Here is a 21499-nt window from a genome sequence, read left to right as displayed (position 1 = left end):
GGTGCTTCTTTGTTACATAGGTGCACGAATTTTTTTTAAAATGAAGTGCATGAATGTAAAATCTTTAACGCAAATGACAAAGTTAGTTATATAATTTTCAAATATCCTGACTATAAATAAATAAAATGTAAATTGTGGTAAAAATTATTAGTTGACAAGGAGTCAGTAAGAAAGCATACACATTGTTTAGGAGTTCTAGTTCTACTTCTACTTTCACCGGATGTTCTATTTTTTCTTTTGAACTTAGTTGTGAGCTCTGAATACTCCCTTAGTTTCAAAATATAAGTCATTTTAATTTGTTCTAAGTCAATCTTTTAACACGTTGTAGGCGTTAGCTTTTTTTTTGACTTAGGACAAAATTACAATAAACGGATAAGTACATCATAATTAATAGAGCTTCAACGCAATGTATCACCCGTGCGTGTATACACGATAGCGCACAAAGGAAAGTTGATCAACATCACAAGCATTCCATCGAACTAACTGGTCAGGTGAATTCTGCACCACTGATGCAATACAGCAGCATTACCCAACACAAAACCGCCAAGTTTTTCCAGTTCTCTACGGCAGCCAATCTTTCCATACAAAATACCTAGCTCTGCATATGCATGGCATACTACCAAAGGCAACCAACACAATAACCAATAGCAAACCCGACTACAGGAAGGAAGAGACAACACCAGCCAAGCAGGAACAGAGTTAAATGGCCACTTTCTCCATCGCCATTTGGTTTTCTCCACCATCACGATAGTCGTCTTCAAGCATCATGAGCTCAAACTCTGGCTCATCAATTGAGAAGTTGGCGCTCTGAAGCACACAACCAAGGAAGTCATCACCACCCACGCCCCACAGCCTTGACTCTGGATCAGTAAGGTAATACTCTAAGGTCCTCGATAGGAGCCGCAGATTTGTGTGCACGGACACCAGATCTTCAGCACATTTTGAACGTTGTTTACTCTTCATGATCTCCGCTATGTAATCGTAAGTGCTCCAGTTCCTCTCGTAGCAGGAAGACGAAGCAGGCTGGGAGAGAAGCTTGAGAGCCAAGCTCTGCAACTTGGACGCTGAAGCTCCATGGGTCACCCACCATGTCTTTGGGTCAAGTTCGTCCCTGTCGACCATGGAAGCCAAGCTGAAATATTTTGTCCCCAGAAGAGCAAACTCTGCATATTGTTGTTTGATTGTCCTAGTCATCTGTTGTAGGAAACAATCGCCTCAAGCAGCTGTTTCTTGTATCAGACATCTCAGCATCGTGATGTGGGGGCACACGATTAGCAACTTCATCAATCCAATTGACACTGTAATATCTGCAAAAGAGAGCAAAAGATTAAACCATTGAAGTCATGGCTTGAAAAAAAAAACTAGAAAGCCACTTTAGTAACTAATAGCTAAGATTCACCTCGGATTTAGTATGTGTGCTAGACAATGAAGTGGAGTTTTGCTCTTGCTCCACCAATCTACTAAAATGTCATGCACACCAGAGTAAAATGCTGATTCCTCTTCAGGTGCCTTCCCTTCATGCTTATAAATGGCAGCCTTTACCTTCTCAATCATATCAGTCCACATTTCACAGATCAAATGAAAACACGACTTTTCAGTGTCAACCATGCGTAGCATTGAATATATAGGCTCAGTGAAAGCAAGAATGTACTCAATTTGATACCACCACAAGTCATCAATAATTTTTCTCTTCACAATACGTGCTTGTTCTATGTTACCCTTCCTGTAAGCAGGCCACTGATCACTGATGACCATCCTCAGCAGAGATTGTTTGATCAACCGGAATCTCTTTAGCATCACAATTATCAGAAGCAAAACGTGTGTCAGCAATAACAAGAATCTTCAACTTACTAAACTCTTCAAAAATTGATAACTTCATGTGTGATTGATTATGAAATTCTTGACGAAGGTTGCATCATCTACAACTTTCGAAATCCAATGGCAATCTCTGAGGTCGACGTCTTCGCTACTCTTACCAGCACAAATATTTTTCAAGGCAAGACTTAAAGTATGAGCTATGCTTGGCGTCCACTGAATGTGACTGTACTTTTCTTGAATCAGAGCACCAGCAGATCTGCAAACAGGATCATTATCTGTGATAACTTGGACAACATTTTCTGGCTCAACATTTTCAATTGCAGAAATAAGCTTATTTGTGATATACTCCTTAGTCTTAACCCCATCTTCATTGTTAATTGCTTCCAAAAAGACTGGTCCGCTTTCAGTGACAGCTAAAATGTTTATAACTGGTCGCCTTTCAACATCTGACCACCCATCAGCATTGTAATCATCACACCTGCCTTCCCCCATGTACTTTTGATGGTCTCTAGCATGCCTTCAATATGAGTCTTTTCTTGTTGTAAAAGAGATGTCTTCAGCTGCTTGGGCCCAGGAGGTACATAACCAGGAATGTGGACCATGGAGGCAATAGAGAATGAACTACGCATATATGGGTTCCTTGCAACATTGAATGGTAAGCATGCAGGTGCAAACTACACACTAAATGACAGGCCATATAAGATAAAAAGAAAAGTTTTCATGTTAAGATGTCAACCTGAAGAATAGAACATCCTTGCAATTTGGGAAGACAAGTGATTTCGATCCTTTTCTACATCTGTGCAATAAGGAATGTCGTTCTTCCTGGTGGCCAAAGCGTACGAACTCAGATAATATGGGTTCCTTGCGACATTGAATGATAGGCCTGCAAATGTAAATGACTGCTAAAGGACAAGCCATGCAACATAAACAGAGGGATTTGAAGTTTAAGATTAACCTGAAGAATAGAACATTCTTGCAATTATGGCATCCAAATGATCTCGAATTTCCACGAGGTAATCCTCATCTAAATCATCCGTGCTCCTCTTCCTTTTCTTTGACTGAATCATTTTCCCCATTATCCATCTCAGAAGCTTAGTTCCTGAGAGGTAATTCACAATCATTTAGCAAAAAGACTACAATTGATGCAGGTACATCATAAAAAAATCATGAAGTAATCAAACAAGCCCTGAAGATACCTCCTTTCGTTGCTTAGTTGTTTTTTTAGAATAATTCAAAGGTTGGCTAAACCAATCTATGATGCGCAATCTTGCTTCTCTATCTTTTTTTCGACAAATTTCTATATCTATTTACTTCTAAAATAAGGGTTCACATAAAACCACGATTTTTTGTTTGCTTAGTTCATATGAACAACGGAGAGGAATGGGCCTTCAGGAAACCAAAGAAAATGATTGAAATGTGAACCGTCTACCTATCATCGGACCTTAAAATGAACCCTAAATCCCTAATCTCAATCAGGAGAAAACACTTGACCCAAATCCCTGCTGGTAAGGCTGCAAAGGGAGGTAAGGCGTACCCAAGAAAGCTCTGAAACCCAGCGCGGACTCACGCGACGCCTCAAGAGTACACGAGCGATTCGGAATGGGAAGGTACCTTAACGGGGAGCGAGAGAGGCCTGACGGTGGCGGCGGGTGACACAAAACCCTCGTCGCAAGGGCGCGGGAACCTCGCCCCTTCTTCACGCAAGTCCCGCGCAAATGTCACTTGGCAAGGGAACTCCTCCGCGGTTCTCCCCCCAGGGCTGGGCCGGGCGGCTGCCAGGCGCGGACTATAGGCTAGGCAGGCAAGGCCCGGGCCGGTCCTTTCTCAGCTCTACCACCTTTTTTTAAAAAAAAATCTTTGGCTCCACGGCCAGAGTTTATTATTTTTTTGGCCTCGTGCTAAATTATTGATATGGCATCACTAGTCCCGCAACAAAAGGCAAAATGATTCACGTTAAGGTAGTGTTTGGTTCGTGCTAAAATAATATAAACATAAAGGGATTCAAATTATAATATATTTGGCGACGGAATAAGTGATTAACCTTTTTGTTTGGTTGCACTGTGGTAATGTAATCAGTGTAGGTATTGTATCTTGTTACGGTAGAGGAGGATGGGTAACAAGCTTGTATATTATTTAGGTAAGAGATTCGATTACAGTGTCAATTAATTTCAAATCACCGTAACTAAACATATGTAATGCGATACGTTACATTTGAACCCAAACAAACACAGCCTAACTTTTTTTCCCCCAAAAGTATTACTTATTTTTTATGTAATTCAAAAATTATGTTAGATGACTCAGCGGGTCGACCGAATCACTGGACATCAAGTCCCAAATACAATTGGGTGCATCAAGCACAGATATGTCAAAGTCTATTGAATGATTTCCATTCACCAAAAAATGACCCTCGCTTTCTTTAACATTCTTTGCAAAAATTCTAGTTTCTACTCCGTCCGTCCCAAATTATATGTTATTTTAGCATTTCTAAGTTTATCATCTACCTAGATATACACTATATCTAGATACATAGTAAAAATTATGAATCTAAAGTTTCGACCTACAATTTGGGAGGGAGGGAGTACCACACTTCATGTGCTCCAAAGTGTCTGAAATTAATTGAAAACTTCAGTCCAGGGTAAAATTCGGCCAGTGAGGGTGAAAGGATTAGGATTTCAAGATTTGGAAATTAATGAGGTAGTCAGGGATTTTTCTCTTTCTCTCGTGCTTGGTTTAGAATAAGGATTTTGGGAGGTGGTGGGCTGTATCGGTACGGTGGGGCGGGGTGCTACAAGTCGCAATCGGTGGATCGAAGGAAGGCCGACGGGCATTAGTGGAGCGGGGTGGTAAAGGGCCCTCTAATTTAGTCTAGCAAATTTAAGGATCAGGCTTAATAAGTATCGGGTTAAAATAATATATGGTTTTGAGCTAAAAATAGAAAGAGCTAAGTTGGATTGTGAAGAAGGTACGAGGGTCAGGATCCATTACCACCCCACATTACCACCCCTTTCTAGGATCTGGTGGGATTATGTAAGGCCGCTAGGGATGAGGATGCGAACAGGTTGAGTGAGTGTATGTCCCTTTGTAGTGAAGAGGGGAGTTGGTGCTGAACATTGGAGGAAAAAAGAAAAATGTAGAGGCTTCAGAGATGGATGGTTAAGATGGTTGATCTGGAGAAATTTTATTTTTGTCTATTGAATAATAGCAACATTTATTTTCTGCTGTCTTTGTTTTTAAAATATAGTGTTTAGGACAATCATTACCAAACCTATAAAGCTGCTAATCGTCACAACTCGCAAGGTACCAGCTGTGAAGTTTCGAAAGAATGGCCGAACCTTATGCGACAAAATGCCAGGTATACAAGTGTCTTGAGAAAGTAACAAGATACAAAAGCATGACCAAACCTTGAAGGCTTCACTCTGGCGCGGTCAGCAGTGAGACGGCTGATAGGTGAGAGGTAATGGCACTGTGGGTCTGTGGCAGCAATGGCGCATCGGCTAGGATGGAGTCAGGAGCAAAGGAGTTGAGGTATCATACAGAGGCTTCTCTTGTGCACATGAATGGTTCAATGGTAGTGACTTCTTTCCTCATTTATATTTTCTATCACTTTTTTGACAAAAAACGCTATGCGACGACATGTGCACCTGATTTTTTATAACGGGCATATACATTTGATAGACCTCCTAAATCTGGGAAATTTGACATCCAAATATTCATAAGATTTATGAAAGAGTTAAGCGCACCAGTAATCCCTAAACTAGGTTCAGGTATCAGCTAGATTCGTGAACTATTAATTTGCATATATTATATATAGATTATTTACTAAGTGGTTTACCCAAGCTCCAAATCCATCAGATCTGTTTGTCACCTAATTTTTCACACTCATTATTCATAATTACTATCCTAATGATACCCAATTGGTGTCCCATCTCTCTCTGTCTATTGTCTAGCAATTGCATGGCATAACTAAAAGCATATGCTAATAATAAGTGATATTTCATATTTCAACCTTGAGGGTTGTTTGGGAGGATTTATTCTTGTTTCAGCTACACCTGTTTTGCACAATGGGGCACTATAGCGGAAGTCATTTCACAAAACGAGGCAAAAATAAATTAGAATTCAGGTGAAGCTATTTTTTTTCTTGAAGCCGTTTTATTGAAACCTCCCAAACGGCCCTGTATATCTTATGAATCACAAAGATGCCCTTGACAATGCATGTCTACGTCAATATTTTTTTCCCTGACCACCCCTGATGCTACCTGACAAATCAATGGTCAGAGTCAAAACCTTTGACTGCCGTGCACACAAGACCAGGCCTTTTTGGCCAGAGAATAGTTCCGTCTGGCAAAAGTGCCTCTTCACAAAACACTTGCCACTGCTTTGAAAGATGCAGCAGGCAGCCAGGGTCCAGATGCAGGAAACAGTGAACACACAGGTCGATCATCAGTGCATGTTGGCTAAAGAATCTTACTGTGAGTTACCATTTCATTTTTCACGCATACGTTCGTATGCTTAGATTTGCTAAATCTCTGGTACAAACTACATACTAGTTTAACGTGAAATGGCTTTACCAAAGAGCCACTGCATACTGACAGTAAAACCCCATGCCACAAGGCCAAGGGTAACAAACTTACAAGTAACAACTTCCTCGTCACCAAATTGGTTACATGCAAATTGCCACTAGCACCTCCCAAGGGTGGGTAACAACCAAGCTACAAGAACTATACAGCGGATGAAGTACCTGCTACTAATTGGGGCATCTTATAAGCCTCCTTACTCACTCCAGCATATGCTAACTCCCATGGAGGGGGAAAAAAGGAATAACCTCGCAGTCTTGTTGTTTGCCTTTGGGCGACATATGGGTTGGCAATTACTTGGCAACGATGAGTTCGTCCAGGGTTTCGCCGTCTGTGTTAAGAGGTGAAAGCACCAGTTCATCATCGGCAGTGAAATGGTACCTTTCGCCAATGGCTCTAAGGAGCTGGTAAACTTCAAACATGGTCGGTCTCTCCTTCGGGGTGGCAAGTGTGCAGGAACACGCGACTTTCAGGAACTGCATCAACTCGCCATCAGCGTCCTTTCCTATCAGCGACTTATCGATGGCATCTTGGAGGAGTGCATTGTTTGAAAGATAATTGATCCATTCCACTAGGCTCCCTCTGAAATTCTCTGGAGCCGTGGAAACTTGGGTAGGCTTCTCGCCAGTGATGAGCTCGAGGAGAACTACACCAAAGCTGTAAACGTCACCCTTCGGTGTAGCCATCAGAGTTCGAGCGTACTCGGGTGCCACGTAACCGAGATCTCCGAATTCACCGTTGACAAAAGTGCTGAGATGGGTGTCTATTGGGTTCATGAGCCTAGCAAGTCCAAAATCTGATATCTTTGGTTCATAGTCCTCATCCAAGAGGATGCATTTGGAGCTGATGTTGCGGTGAAGAACTCGAGGATTGCAGGTGTGGTGGAGATATGCAAGCCCCTTTGCTGCACCGATGCCAATTCTTAACCTCAGAGGCCAATCCATCTTACTACCTTCCTCTTGGTTTAACTGACCATAGAGTGAGCCTTTGGGCATGTGCTTGTACACCAACAGCTTCTCCTTCTTGGCAATGCAAAATCCAAGGAGAGGGACCAAGTTCCGGTGCCTTACTTGGCCAAGTGTCTTCATCTCTGCTGTGAACTGGGATTCAGAATGCTGTGAATCTTGTAGCCTTTTGACGGCTAGGAAGGAACCATCAGGTAGCACTGCCTTGTACATAGTCCCTGTCCTCCCAGTACCTATGATGTTCTCTTTGCTGAATTGGTCAGTGGCCTTCATGAGATCACTTAATTTCATCTTTGAAACTGGGTTCTCAAACATAGAGACCTGGATAATAGAAACAATTATGTCAGCGAGAAGTTTCTGAAAACTTTTTGTTAACAATGCTACTCAAAATTGCTATTCATGCCAAAGAGGACGAAAAAAATCTAATGACGATAAAGGAACTTGCCTTGATGGTTTTTGTTCCTTTGATACTCTTTGCCCACTTGTTGTCATCCTCATCCTTTGCCTTCTTCTTGGCTGGTATTCTCCGCAGACAAAAGAACACAACTATTGCACCAATTATGACAACAAGCACCACGCCAACAACAGCTCCAATGATTGCTGCGTTGCTCTTACTCTTTGCTGAAGCCTGGCAGTCACCTAATGGAGGTCCACACAGTCCTGGATTACCAGCAAAGTTTGATGGTGGGAATTTCTGAAGAGTAGGAGGAATAGTCCCTGATAGTCGGTTGTCAGCAACGTTGAGTGATTGTAACCGAGCAAATAAACTGAACTGCCCCGGAATTTGACCACTCAATTGGTTATGTTGAAGATTAAGGGTGTTTAGGTACGTAATGTTATAGATAAGTACTGGAATTTCTCCTGAGAAACCATTATAGGAGAGGTCTAGCGATGTCAAAAATGGCACTTGCAGAGAGATATCTGGAGGAATAGGGCCTGTAAAGTTGTTGCTTGACAGATCCAACGCAGTCATACTGGTGCAATTCTTAAGACCTTGAGGGAATGTACCCTGAAGACCAAGGTTGCTGAGGTGCAATGAAAGGACTCGATTCTCATCTGGGTGCCAGCACTCCACACCGGTAAATCGGCATATAAAACCCACAGTGTTATTTTCAAAAATCCATGAGGATTTGAGTATACCATTAGGATCAATCACTGATTTCATTATGTCTCTCAAGCATTGGACATCCAGGTCTGAGCTGAAACAAGTAGTACTTAACAGCAACAAAAGAAGAGCGCTTAGAGGAAAATGATCTGTCATCGAGCACTTGTGCAGACTAATCCAACTTCTCCTTGACTCAAACTTCACCTACAGAAAATCGTAATCCAAACCATAAAGTTAGAAACACGCATGCTAATTGGTGACAGCAACCGTATGGGGACCTGAAAGTCGCTATGCATCTTCTATCTCCCACTACCTAAAATGCAAAATTCGATTCAAACGTGATATGGACAATATCAATAATATGGACCACACACAGGCAACATCAGCAAAGAACCAGTCCCCACACACAGGCAAGCAAATAACACAGAGTTGGGAACTTCGGCTAAGATTGTTGCAACAAAGAATAAGCGCAACCGGATGCATGAATCATCTGATAGAAGCAGCTCGTGAATCAGTCCTCAGTTGTAGTATAAAAAACATCAAAACTCAAAAGGCAGTTCTTGTTTAATATCCTGATCTCTCATACCTAGCACAAACGCCTCTAACCGCAAAAAGGTACCCAACTTTTCAGAAGCAAAAAAAATCTAAGAAAAAAAATCTTCGGAAAGAGGGCACCATCCAAACACATACCCCCCATCTTTCCCTCCGATTTCACACCCAGAGTCCTACTTTTATAACAAATAAAAGGGACTATCTGATTACCACAGCACAAACCCACATGAGCAACAACATGCACAGGGTTTATCTCCCAAAATTCCACCACAGTACTCCGCGAAAACGCAAAATTGATCGATTTTGTCGGTATAACTAACTCGCAGCATCTCTCAACTTCAAGAACCCTCAACAAAAACCGCAATATTTAACCACGCGAACGAAAAATCAGTCTAAGCAAGCAGATGAGAGAGAAGAAAGAGAGCGCGAAGGGAGTCCGTGGATACCTTACCGGGAGCTGCTTCCTGCCGCGGCGGGAATTGGGCAACCGGGCGGGACGGACCAGGGGAGGGGAGCGCAGGCGAAGAGGAGACGACGAAGAAGAAGCCGCAGGGAAGGGGGAGGAGACGAGGTTAACTGGCCTAGTCACTAGACTAGAGAGCAAGCGCAGGCAGGGCCGGCCGGTGTGGAATTTTCAAAGCGAGGCGAGAGTTTTCAAAGAGTGTGGGGGCCCACGAGAGGGTGTGGTGTGCTGAGAGAGGGAGGCCGGGACGCGGAAACGCAAGGACTTTCCGGTCAACTCCGCCAGTCCACCCGCCTGCTCGGCGTTGCTTCGCTTTCTCGAGTTCCTCTTCTCCATGGAGTGATGGACGGACGGGATGGGCGGACGGAGGCGCCACGACGGCGTGCACGGCGGTGAGGATTTCTGTGGTCCGGTTTGCCGGTTCGGCGGCCACATGTTGCTCCGGGAACTCTGATTTTTATGGACCGTTGGATGGGAGAAGGATGGCTCGGATGGAAAGTGCAGTGGTTCTTGTTTGGCGCTCGCGAACTACCGGTAAACTTTAGTCTAAAGTGTTGGAGGTGTGAATTGTCAAGGATTCAGGTGATATCCATCTAGTATTAATATGATAAAATTACAAAATAAAGTAATGCCTGGGATTATTGGATGGGACATATATTAACTATTTCAATGACAACTAAACACATTGCACGTACTACAAAAGTATACAGTCGCCGCTATTCTTCGCTATTCTTCCCTCTCTACCTTTGGCGATCTTTTCAGTGGCTAAAAGGAGTGGGGATCCATCTCCACGGTAGCAGTGCTAAGTTATTTATCTAGGTTTTTTATGAGCTTTTCAGTGTTGGGTTTCCCCCCTCTCTTCTACGTTTATGGCTCAGATGTAGGATAGCTTTAGTGTTTGCATTGCGAGATCAACAAAATTACGACGACGACTTCATTTTGGAACAAGGTCCTTCGGGTTCTCATCCACCTCAACAATACTTTCTTCAGTGGTGGCGACAACCTAACGAGGCAGAAGTCTAACACATTTGATGTTTTTTTAAAAAAAAATCAGTTTTCCTGCCCCTTCTATAAGAGGCTAGGGGTGTTAAATGCTAGGGATTGAATCGACTTCGATTTCTAAAGCAAGACCTGGTACCTTCCGGTCTCTATTTTGGCAGTGAAGGAAACCATGCCTGTGTTATTTGGGGTGGATCCCCAACCAATACTCTTCTAGGGGTTGCAAGGTCTTATCGCCAACAGCAAGTGATTATTAGTCATCAATTACAGGGGGAATCTCTATAGTATGTTTCTTTTTTAATGTCCAGCGAGCAACATGTTTTCAAAAGAAGAAGATGGCTTCAATTGATTTCTTTGTAATGTTCTAATTTTATAGGTGATTTCTTGTCAAAGTGTCTTATTTTCCTTAATGCATATCAGTTTTGAGACCCTAGTTAGTGTTTCCTTTTAAAAAAAGAAAAGAAACTTACCTGAACCGTTCATAACTTCATCAATCTAGCATTTTGTTAGTGTGCGAGTGTATGAGTGTCAACAACTCAACATTTATCCTGTGTTTTCCGAAGAAGATAGGACAAAATTGGGTAGCGGCGATGATCAATGTTAGCAGATGTGTTTTTTTCCCTTTCTGAAAAGCTTTTAACAGATGCGTATCGGAACAGCACGCCGACTGTGTTTCCACGGCAGCTCTTTTGTCTCCACGGACCACGGGCACGGTGGATGAGCTCACCGGTGCATTTGCCACGCATCAGTTGAAGCTGTTCCGAAGGTGGCATTGACGCACGGCAGCCGGCAGGACGTGAGCTGAATTGAACGGGTCAAGTCCTGCGGGTCCGTCTCTGACGTCCATGTCCATCCATGGAAGACTGAACTCACACCTTGGAAAAAAGAGGTGTTCGGCTGGGTTCACACATGAACACGTTGCCTTGTGGATACGTCTCTCATAACCCCCGTTACATTCTACGATGATTTTTTTTCAAGTCTCGATTTTTTTTCTACAGTGCTGCTCTCTGCAATTGAGTCACTACCGTGTAGATTTGGATCCGTATGTTAGCGGCTTTACATCTACTACAGAGTCTTGTCGGAAAAAAACTAAAAACTTCCATTTGTGTGTGAATGGCAGCAGTTTTGAAGGGGGATTACGGAGAACGTATGGTCAACAGCGAATTGGATCGAGAATCTTTGATGGTGCCAGCTGATTACTCGGGTCAAGACTAGCTAAGAAATTGGAGGCATATTCTGTTACACACCCCTCTTTATTTAACTTGTTTATTTATATACTTTCTCCGTCCCAAATTACAATTTATTTTGACTTTTCTAGATACATACCTTTTGATATGCACATAGATATATACTTATATTTAGATACATAGCAAAAGTGATGTATCTAAGCTAGAAAAGCCAAAACGAATAGTAATTTGAGACGGAGGGAGTAAAACGCAATACAATAAATTTACTGCTAGTGTATTTTTTTTAATTTAGTCTTGTGGTAATGTTCAAGGTAGCTTTGCATCGCTGTTATCCTTTAGAGCAAATCTTCAAACACTAACCCGTGTCTGGGGTTCCTTTTGCTGCTTGGTCAGGTAAGATTAGACTAGGGCAGTGGGACCACCTTGCCACCGGGAAAAAGTTGGGCAGTCAGCAGAGGAACAATATGGGAACCTGCGTAGGTGGTCAAGCGCTACTTGTTCACACTTGACACTAAGCTGAAGTTTTGGCACGGATGTTCACAGGTGTATGCGCCTGTTGCTAGGATTTTGGAATCCCGTTTGTGTTTTATGATTTTCAGCCACACCTCATGCGTTTCATGCGCCTGAAAACGAGAATTTTTCAGGCGCCCCATGTGAATATGCCAATTGGTTAGTGACTTGGTGCTTAGGGAAGGGACTGCTGCGAAGGGAGTTTTCACCCGACGGCTTAGAAGAAGGTATCAGCCGAGGTAAAGGAAGCTCGACAGTGGAGGCAAGCATGATGCGTGGGAAAATTTTGTTCGTTCTCTGTAGTTGAGTCACTTGATGTGTGAGTTCGAATCCACATGTTAATGACTCAATTGTAGGATAAATACTGCAACCGAGTCTCATCCGATACACGAGGTTGAAGGACGAGGCGGTCGTGATGACGCCGGCCATGGACGATGGTGGAACATTGGTGGGCCAGGGACTGGGACAGGGTGCGCGGCGATGATCCTTAAAGGCAGGAGGCCGGGGCGGGGCAGGGCAGCGTGACATGAGATGCCTGCGCACGAGAGGAGGAAGAAGCACAATTCTGATGTCCGGAAGGTTGGATTAGGATCGAAAATTGTCACATTTCTGCAGTACACTTGTTAGAGTATTCCAAATCGTGATAAGTGTTTGGCATATTGGCCCCGAACCGCGAGCTTTCCAAACTCCAAAGGCCTATTAGGCCAAGCCCAGCTAAAGCACTGGAGAGTCCATAAAATAACAAGCAGATCAATCTAAGCCCAAATCACGTGGGTCCAATCGGGAGTGGGCCGTGAGCCCGTGAGTGTGTCCTGATTTTGCTGTCACGTCGCACGTAAGGAAAACCCAATGTTAAACAGTGATGTGTCAATGGGCCTACACAAAAAGAAAGGATTTTTAGTTTTGTTTTTTTAAAATTTGTTACGACGTGCCAATGAAAATCTAACATGGCACTCGTGCTAATCGTGATGTGTCAAAACCAATGCCAACTCGGACCAAAACCCCCCAATCGAGCTAGAGAGGCAAAATAGCTAGTTTGGATAGTTGATGGAGGACCAGTATTTGATAGGAGTATCGCGGAATTGGTTGGAGATGCTCTAAACATCCGACACGCTTTGACAAACCGAAACCGGACTAGAAGTCTAGAAGTACAAGTTGCAGGTATGCATGTCGCACGCGGGCGCCACTATATATTGCCACGAGATTCCTTCGGAGCGCGTAACCGGCCTCAAGGCATGGATGGCAACGTGGCTGGCTGGCTGGCAATTCTTCGCAACCGGGAAACAAACTTGATGACCGCGCTGTGCAGGCCAGGCGTTTGCATGTGGGGAGCTAGTTGACTTGATTTGCTGCAGAGGAAACAGAAGGCGTAAGCAACAGATATTCAACGGAATGGAGACATAGTAGTATATGTTACACCCTGACAACGAGCATTTTTTTAAGAGCACGGGCTGATCTTTTAAGATTTTTTTAAAAAAATAAGATCTTTTAAGAATTCGTTGAACCAAAGCAGCGCAATTCCAGGCGGACCAACATGGCAACATGTTACAAGTCTGAGCTGATCTTTTAAGATTTTTTTTTAAAAATAAGATCTTTTAAGAATTCGTTGAATCAAAGCAACGCAATCCAGCAATCCCAGACGGACCAACATGGCAACATGTCACAAGTCTAACGGCCATCACATGGCTTCCTCAAGTACGTTGCTTACACCTCAACAGTATATAGGTCGTCTCATCAATGCTACACATGATTTTTGCTAATGTGGAGGAGAGAGGGTGAGGAGAGAGAAAGAGGTCGTTGTTTCGCGAAACAACCGCCTCAGGTTTTAAGACTATGATACGACTATTCCACCATTGTACAATTTGTAGTTGCATGCAACTCAATATTTCTTTTTTTTCTATGCACAAATTAAGGAAATAGAATTACTATGAGACAACTTAAAAAGACAACCCACTGTACAAGTTGTTTGTTAAATCGTCTCAAGACGACTTCTCCGTCTATTAGACAATACTAATGTACTTGCTCTTAACCCGCGAGCAACAAGAGTTATCAATAACTGCAGAAGCAAAATTACATCCTATGCATCCGGTTTCATCTAGTTGCTATTTAGGACATCAATATCGTCTCCAATAAAGATATCTAACCATTACTTTCATTTAAATATAGCTAAAACAAAAATACCATAAGTTATAGGGACGCATGCCCACTCTTGATGACGAATCCATCGATACCATTTTCTCATAAGAATAATAATATTCATTGCGATGTTCATGATTCAGAAACTCGAATTTTAAATGTTTAACAGTGCACATCCTAGGCATCTATACTCTGATTTCCCTCAAGGAAGTTCCTTTGGTTTATGGTAGAAGTTCCTTCAAAATCTCTCATACTTTTATTATGATACCCATATATATTAATCAATTCATTTAAAATCTTTAATAGTATATCATGATTTGGTATGCAATTAACAACATCAGTTATTGACAGCAATGTCTAGAGAGTCATGTTGATGTTAGGATCGACGTGCACGATGCATCATTTGGCATTAAACTACTTATAGCTAAACAAACTAAGCCACTTGGAACTTCTCCCTTTCAACATATCACCCCCACCTTTCACATGCCATCTCTCTGGCCTCTACCAGTACCCTCCCTATATATGCCAAACTTGGATCATCCTATTCACTTTTGCATGCTTAAGAGTGCATTTATTTTTGTGCAGCAGTTGGGATTGTCAATGCTCATCTGCATCTGCACTCTTATTTGCCAGAGTCCATAAAGGTAGGAACAGGATTAATCATCTTCCCCTTGTTTTTCTTCGGAAAGATCATCAACAGAAGCCGGCAATATAGTGGGCTCTTTTCCCTTACCTCATTGCCTGGGGCGTTGTTTATTCTCCCCTCCTCCACCAAGACAGTGCAAAAGGCTGCTTTTCCTCCAACATGGTTGGAAAAACAGATTAGAAGCACCAGTTTACACAACCTGCATCCAGTTACCAGAGATCAGTAGGTATGCATGCCATCTTTGCCATTCCCATTCTACTTATCTCCATACATTTCTTGCCTGTTGTTTACAACTCACCAGTTCTGCAGGGAAGGGACACCTCATTTGGCGAGGTTGCAGAGATGGAGCCAGCTCTGAGGCTGCTGCTGGTGCTCATGGTGTTCATGCCCTGCACCGGAGATGTCAACGTGTGGCCAATGCCCAAATCAGTGAGCAATGGAAAGCAGACAGTCTTCATCAGCAAGGACCTCAAGATGACAGTGGTGGGGAGTAACTACTCAGACGAGAAGGCTATCCTGAGGGATGCCTTTGGGAGGATGGTGGCAGTAGTGGAGCAGGATCATGTCATCAGTGAAAGCTATGAAAAGTCACCTGTGCTCGTCGGCATGAATGTGGTTGTCGGTTCCCGGGACGATGAGGTACTGGCCGTACTGCTTCTGATGGGAACCAGGACTCCTGTTAATTTTGTGCTATGCGTTTTGATTCTGAAGATTGGCCTTCTGCAGCTCAACTTCGGGGTGGATGAATCATACAGCCTGTTCGTGCCTTCAACTGGACATCCGTTGTATGCTCAAATTGAGGTTAGCAACGACCATGCTGTTAAAAAATATACAATTGAAAGTTGACATCAGATGCTTAAAAATCTATACTCCACATATTGCTTTTGTTTGTCTATGTATGAAATAGAAGCGATCCATATTTTTCTTCTAGCACAACAAATATTCCTATTACACGCGAGATAAATTGAGACGCCATTCAAATGATAGTACAGAAACTGCAACACAAATGTACATTTTCAGGTCATGCCATACAAAAGCGCCCACTTGTTTTTTTTTCTACTTTCTTCCCTAAAAGAATAATTATTTGTGGTTAACCAATGTGCTTTTAACACTACCTGCTTTTAGCATCTCCACATGAGAAGCTGCCCCATATCACCACCACATCATCTTGACTGGCCCTAGAATAACACATGGATCCTGACCTGATATATGATTTGGGTGCTAACTGTTATGAACAACAAAAATGTAATGTCCATGGAACAACTTGATGTACTTCAATTGGAAACAACAGTATGGCTATGTGATTTAGTATTATGTATCTGAAAAGGAAAGTTTGGCAGCAACGAAATAAATCATTCTAAAATCATGGCGCCGCTCTCTGCAAAAATCTATTCACTGTGGGAATTCTGAGACATAACTGATGCCATATCACTATATTTTGCAGGCTAAAACAGTTTTTGGAGCACTTCACGCATTGGAGGTAACTCAAAGTGCTACTTATGTGCATGACTACAGAAAAATCAGAAGAAAAAAAGGTTACCTCCAGATCATTTAATGGTCAATGTGTTGTTGCAGACTTTTAGCCAATTGTGTAGCTTTGATTTGGAGTCGAGGCAAATTATACTTCAATCGGCACCTTGGAGTATCCTGGACTCACCCAGATTTCCTTACCGAGGGCTTCTTATTGGTATGCTATAGTCAGAATTTTGCACCTATTTTGTTAACAACAAGTACAAACTAAAAAGCTCCAACAATGGACTCCTTACAGCTACCTCCAAATGTTTGTTGTAGCTCCATTTCCATTGCTTCAAACATAAACTATTTCTCTCTGCTCTCGTATAAACAATCTACATAAATAACCAAAAATAACTAGAACATGCATGATAGGTCACTTATGGGCCTGTTTGTTTCAGCTGGGGATTTTGGATTGCACTTTTTATAATCACAAATAACCACCTTTAACCTCAGACTCTATAGCTTGCTAGATTGTAACAATCCACTCTCTGTCACCTTCTACCAGAGCACACAAATTTACCCACCATGCCACTAAAAAACAACACCTACCAGATTGTAGCGCACATATTTACCCAACAAGCCACTACAAATAAAGATAACAGTTTTTTTTCCTATTCTCTACCACTTCTCCCTCCTCGCACTGCATGGTCCACATGTAATGGAAAGAAAGAGAGGAAGATGCCATAAGCTAGAATCAAGGTTGCGAAATAACTACTAGCTTTTGACCTTCAGGCATTTTTACAATCCACCTTACCACAGCCCACAGGCTGCTTTTCACAAAGTCTAGCTGACACAAACATGTCCTAAATAGTTTCATTGCATAGTGGTTACAAACAGAGGCAGCATAAGGGCCAACATGACATGCTACTGGAATACAGTGAAACAACACTTAGTTACAGCATAAGTTACAAATTCTCAAATAATTAAACAATAACCATTTCATAAATCTGAAAAGCAGTAGAGGTTGCTAACCTCTTGAAATATACAGTTACACATACCATTTCCTCGGATGGCATAATCTATTTTCCATTTATTCTTATTACTTAGTTCAGGTATTTTTGTTGTCTTAGCAGCCGCCATCAAGAGCAATTTCAGTATTGGTTAGCACATTCTTTGCAGTTTCTTTGTTCAATAAGCTTAAGTAAACGTGTAATGCTTCTATGAACCAATTATTTTTCTTGTGAAAATGATGACTTGTTGTATGAACGCGGTCTGAACATGAAGAGCAATATCAGTACTAGCATGTGCTTTGTATGCTGCAGATACTTCAAGACATTATCTTCCTGTACCTGTAATAAAAAGGGTGATCGATTCAATGACCTACAGTAAGTTGGTAGGTTTGACATTTCCACAAGCAAATCAAGTTCATCAATCCTAACGGATACTTCTTTCCTTTACTTGAATTTTCTAGTACATAAGTTCCGAAATTCATTTCAGCTAAACGAAACGATGTGATCTGTACATCCTGCAGAACGTTCTTCATTGGCATGTTGTGGATGAGCAGTCATTTCCAATTGAGATAACTTCATACCCAAAATTATGGAATGGTGCATACTCTTATTCTGAGAGATATACAAAGGATGATGCTATCGACATTGTACAGTGAGTTTTTGTCATCAGTTACTTGAACCGCATTCCTCATCACTTATAATTGGGCATCTAACCTAGACTGCTAAACAACAAATGATAATACACCAGTAAAATTATGCAATATAAGCTTTACTAAAGACATAGGAAACTCAAGAGAAAATAACCAATAAAAATGTTGAAGTCATCCAACCATTTATGAGCCCAATGTGCTCAAATGTAGAGATTCTATAGCTACGCTGCTGGATGACCCAAAATGACTTACCAAGAAATTGCAGGTATGCTGAAAAACGAGGTGTCAATGTCTTGGCTGAGATTGATGTTCCTGGCCATGCCCTCTCATGGTACATAAGAGCCTATGCAATGCTATTCTTCTCTACACTATTCTATTCTTGGAATCCATACAGTAAAATAACTCAGATGAAATAACATAAATAAGTTTAAGAAAAAGCATACTACTCTTTTTCAGGGGTGTCGGATATCCCTCATTGTGGCCATCAGCTATCTGTAAAGAACCACTTGATGTCAGCAACAACTTCACATTCGAAGTGATTGATGGGATTCTTCAAGGTTACACACTCTGAACAGAAATCATTCTAGACATAAACGGATTATCCAGTCAACCTATACTATTCAGCAAAAAAAATGGTTCTTTCTGAATGACCTGAATAATAATTCAACCATAGGGGAAGAGAACATAATGGTTTACGTAATAGTGAATCAATGACACCTTTTTTGCTGTCTTTCAGATTTTAGCAAGATTTTCAAGTTCAAGTTTATCCATTTGGGAGGTGATGAAGTCAATACAAGTAAGTTTGCAGAAATCTGTAGTCTTGAGGTCAGCTAATCATATATGATAAAATTTATAATTCTTTGTTATGGATTTTAGGTTGCTGGACTACCACACCACACATTAAAGAGTGGTATGAATTTGTGGTTTGATAAAATAAGAACATGTGATAACTTGTGGTTTGATAACCCAGTCTATCATCATCAGTACAAATTTGCGCTTGCATTGGTCATCTAATCCATCAGAAGTCCTTTTCATGTTTTGCAGGTTGATTCTAAATGGTATGGATGAGACTGATGCCTACAGATATTTTGTATTGAGAGCTCAAAAGATAGCAAGATCATATGGCTATGACATCATTAACTGGTAGAGTGGTTGCCTGATTGGTATGCCTAAATTTTGCATAGTAAACCTTCCAACTAGCTGTCAACAAAAAGTTTCTAATCCTTGCAGGGAAGAACCGTTTAACAATTTTGGAGACAAGTTGGACCGTAACACTGTGGTGCATAACTGGTATTTTCCTCATATCCTGATAGCTGTCATTACATAAAACTGTTTTAGCCAGATAGAGAATCCCTGTTAGGTTTCATTCTTGTACATTTTTAGGCTTCAAGATGTTCATGGACTGTTTAGTCTATTATCCAACTCAGATAGTTTCTCCCAGAAGGAATTGCCTGATATGGTTTTTAATACATGTACATCTTAAAAAGAACCTAGTATAAAGATTATTAACTATTACAGTTAGAGAATTATGAACATAATAGTAGTTAAGGAACAATTGAATGCGACTACATATTGCAGTAACAAGCCATCTCATCTGCTTGTGCAGCTATCAACAATTAACAACGGCTACTTTTTTCCCTGATCATTGACAGGCTTGGAGGTACAGTTGCAGAGAAAGCGGTTGCTGCTGGTCTGAGATGCATTGTGAGCAACCAGGATAAGTGGTACCTAGATCACCTGGATGCTACATGGGAAGGATTTTACATGAATGAACCACTGGCAAAAATCTACAAGCCAGAACAGCAGAGGTTGATCCTTGGTGGTGAGGTATGCATGTGGGGTGAACAAGTAGATGCATCAGACATTCAGCAAACAATTTGGCCACGTGCTGCAGCAGCTGCAGGTATAATCAGCTTAACAATTTTTGACATCCAATTATATATAAAAGTTAAGAGTTTAACACCAATAAGAATGCTTGACAGCTAAAGTAGTAATAATGCACAATCAAGCATCTCATATCTGCCTTAGAATGTTTGTTACTTCTCATGAATAAATATGTTCACATGTTTATTTTTAGTTGAATTATCACAACAAAAAATTAAGTAGATTAATCTATATGACCCGTTGTTCTTCGGTTTGTGTGAAATCATATGAAAGAAATTGATATTTGGACTTAGAACTACTGAAATTATTTCTTGAGCATGGTACTTGATATTGTCAAATATAGCACAAAATGCACAGAATGTACCTGTGGCTGTGCATCAAGTTGCTTTGACTCACCAAATTTCTAATTGACTTGAAGAGCGGCTGTGGACACCAATTGAGAAGATTGCAACGAACACAAGTATGGTCGCTCCAAGGTTGGCACGCTTCAGGTGTTTGCTGAATCAAAGAGGGGTTGCTGCTGCACCGCTAGTTGGCTACGGCCGTTCAGCGCCTTCAGATCCAGGGTCCTGTATAAGCCAGTAGGATTATTCTAAGCAGGTACATATCATACCTTAAGGAGGAAATAAACATAATTTCAGGCATCCTTGTTGCTTTGAGCAATTAAGAAAAGCTAAGATCAATGCAAGGTAGTGAGTTTTGTGGTCCAACAGAACTTTCTGATAGATAATACTGGCACTCATTCTGATGGCGGCGATTGTATAGATTTGGAGATGTATGATCCTGTCTTGTACTCGGTGTACTATGAGAGCACATGATAGGGAAACAAATTAAAGGTGTTGGCATCAATTCTAAAAGGCGCTTTGCCCTCAACTCAAACAATACTTGAAGCGGGGCATTTTTATTTCTGGAAATCACGCCCTTCATGTGAAACAAAGTGCGAAGGACTTCAGAAATTTATAGCTTCAATCGATTCAAATTTACCAGATCACTGCAATTCGAAACTAGGATTACCGCGCGAACTGCCACATGACCTGAAAAGGCATGCAAAAGCCACCGGAGAACTCACCTAATCAGACAATAACTTGGCTTGCTGCCTGAAACTCCATCATAACTGCCAAATGCTAGTGTCGATTATCGGCTCCGCCTTCCTGATCCTAAGAATAAGCACCCAAAAGTTTGAACCGCGAATATTCAGGAGCAGCAAGCGCCCCTTGGTAGTGGTAGCGAGCCATGTAGGAGGATCGGAAGCGCAGTCAGTACCTCGTTCACCGTGGCACGTGGGGACGAAGCCCCGGCGAGCAGGTTCGCGGGCAGCGCCGGACGCTGGACGGGTGCATCCGCCGGCCGCTGGTACGCCCCCATGTGAGCACGCGAACGGCTGTGGCAGGCTGGCTGGCATCGGCGGAGCCGCGGAGGCATCGGGGGCGTCCTCCCCGGCGGCCAACGGAGGTTTCCTGAACAAGAGCGGAAGACGATTCTGAACGAGCCGCAAATTTTCCACCTGGCTGGGGGCTGGGTCTGTACCTCGCCGAGTGAAAGCGA

At 42.1% G+C, this 21499-nt stretch overlaps 2 protein-coding genes, 1 long non-coding RNA gene and 1 pseudogene across 7 annotated transcripts; 1 reads left to right on the top strand and 3 right to left on the bottom strand.

Moving 5' to 3' along the window:
• Positions 1-407: 407 nt before the first annotated feature.
• LOC117847409 (uncharacterized) lies at positions 408-3643 on the bottom strand (annotated as a pseudogene).
• Positions 3644-6268: 2625 nt separating this feature from the next.
• LOC117849681 (probably inactive leucine-rich repeat receptor-like protein kinase At5g48380) lies at positions 6269-9652 on the bottom strand. Of its 2 annotated transcripts, none has more exons than XM_034731321.2 (3): positions 9461-9652; positions 7803-8666; positions 6269-7678 (listed from the first exon to the last, which is right to left on the bottom strand). In XM_034731321.2, exons 2-3 carry the CDS (start codon positions 8616-8618, stop codon positions 6686-6688), a joined length of 1809 nt encoding a protein of 602 aa, XP_034587212.1. In that variant the 5' UTR covers positions 8619-8666; positions 9461-9652; the 3' UTR covers positions 6269-6685. The 2 variants fall into 2 exon arrangements, with proteins under 2 accessions (XP_034587212.1, XP_034587213.1); XM_034731322.2 differs by having other exon boundaries at positions 9466-9652.
• A 3536-nt stretch (positions 9653-13188) lies between these two features.
• On the bottom strand, positions 13189-21499 carry LOC117848801 (uncharacterized). Of its 2 annotated transcripts, XR_004638936.2 has the most exons (9): positions 21218-21488; positions 21024-21111; positions 20351-20523; positions 16496-18562; positions 16071-16157; positions 15548-15772; positions 15254-15344; positions 15043-15154; positions 13189-13522 (listed from the first exon to the last, which is right to left on the bottom strand). It is a non-coding gene; the product is annotated as an uncharacterized lncRNA (long non-coding RNA). The 2 variants fall into 2 exon arrangements; XR_004638935.2 differs by having other exon boundaries at positions 16496-20523; positions 21218-21499.
• LOC117848800 (beta-hexosaminidase 3) lies at positions 14661-20871 on the top strand. 3 transcript variants are annotated; one of them, XM_034730345.2, is made up of 15 exons: positions 14675-15181; positions 15265-15594; positions 15682-15756; positions 16400-16435; positions 16531-16642; positions 17733-17803; positions 17942-18072; positions 18336-18401; positions 18527-18627; positions 18807-18866; positions 18947-18980; positions 19115-19213; positions 19301-19360; positions 19723-19973; positions 20373-20871. In XM_034730345.2, the coding sequence occupies exons 2-15, from the start codon at positions 15298-15300 to the stop codon at positions 20537-20539; spliced, it is 1560 nt and encodes a 519-aa protein (XP_034586236.1). In that variant the 5' UTR covers positions 14675-15181; positions 15265-15297; the 3' UTR covers positions 20540-20871. The 3 variants fall into 3 exon arrangements, with proteins under 3 accessions (XP_072148877.1, XP_034586235.1, XP_034586236.1); XM_072292776.1 differs by having other exon boundaries at positions 14661-15181; positions 15257-15756; XM_034730344.2 differs by having other exon boundaries at positions 14663-15181; positions 15265-15756.

Source organism: Setaria viridis, chromosome 3 (genome assembly GCF_005286985.2).
Source record: "Setaria viridis chromosome 3, Setaria_viridis_v4.0, whole genome shotgun sequence".
NCBI classification, from domain to species: domain Eukaryota; kingdom Viridiplantae; phylum Streptophyta; class Magnoliopsida; order Poales; family Poaceae; genus Setaria; species Setaria viridis.
This window is presented reverse-complemented; position numbering and strand designations above follow the sequence as displayed.

Excerpts from the sequence above, each read along its gene's own strand:
- LOC117848800 (XM_072292776.1), top strand. The coding sequence starts at position 15,298 with ATGGAGCCAGCTCTGAGGCTGCTGCTGGTGCTCATGGTGTTCATGCCC. Across the intron at positions 18,867-18,946 it reads AGGTGATGAAGTCAATACAA|GTTGCTGGACTACCACACCA; the intron begins GTAAGTTTGCAG and ends TATGGATTTTAG. Across the intron at positions 19,361-19,722 it reads AACACTGTGGTGCATAACTG|GCTTGGAGGTACAGTTGCAG; the intron begins GTATTTTCCTCA and ends GATCATTGACAG.
- LOC117849681 (XM_034731321.2), bottom strand. The coding sequence starts at position 8,618 with ATGACAGATCATTTTCCTCTAAGCGCTCTTCTTTTGTTGCTGTTAAGT. Across the intron at positions 7,679-7,802 it reads AAGGAACAAAAACCATCAAG|GTCTCTATGTTTGAGAACCC; the intron begins GCAAGTTCCTTT and ends TCTATTATCCAG.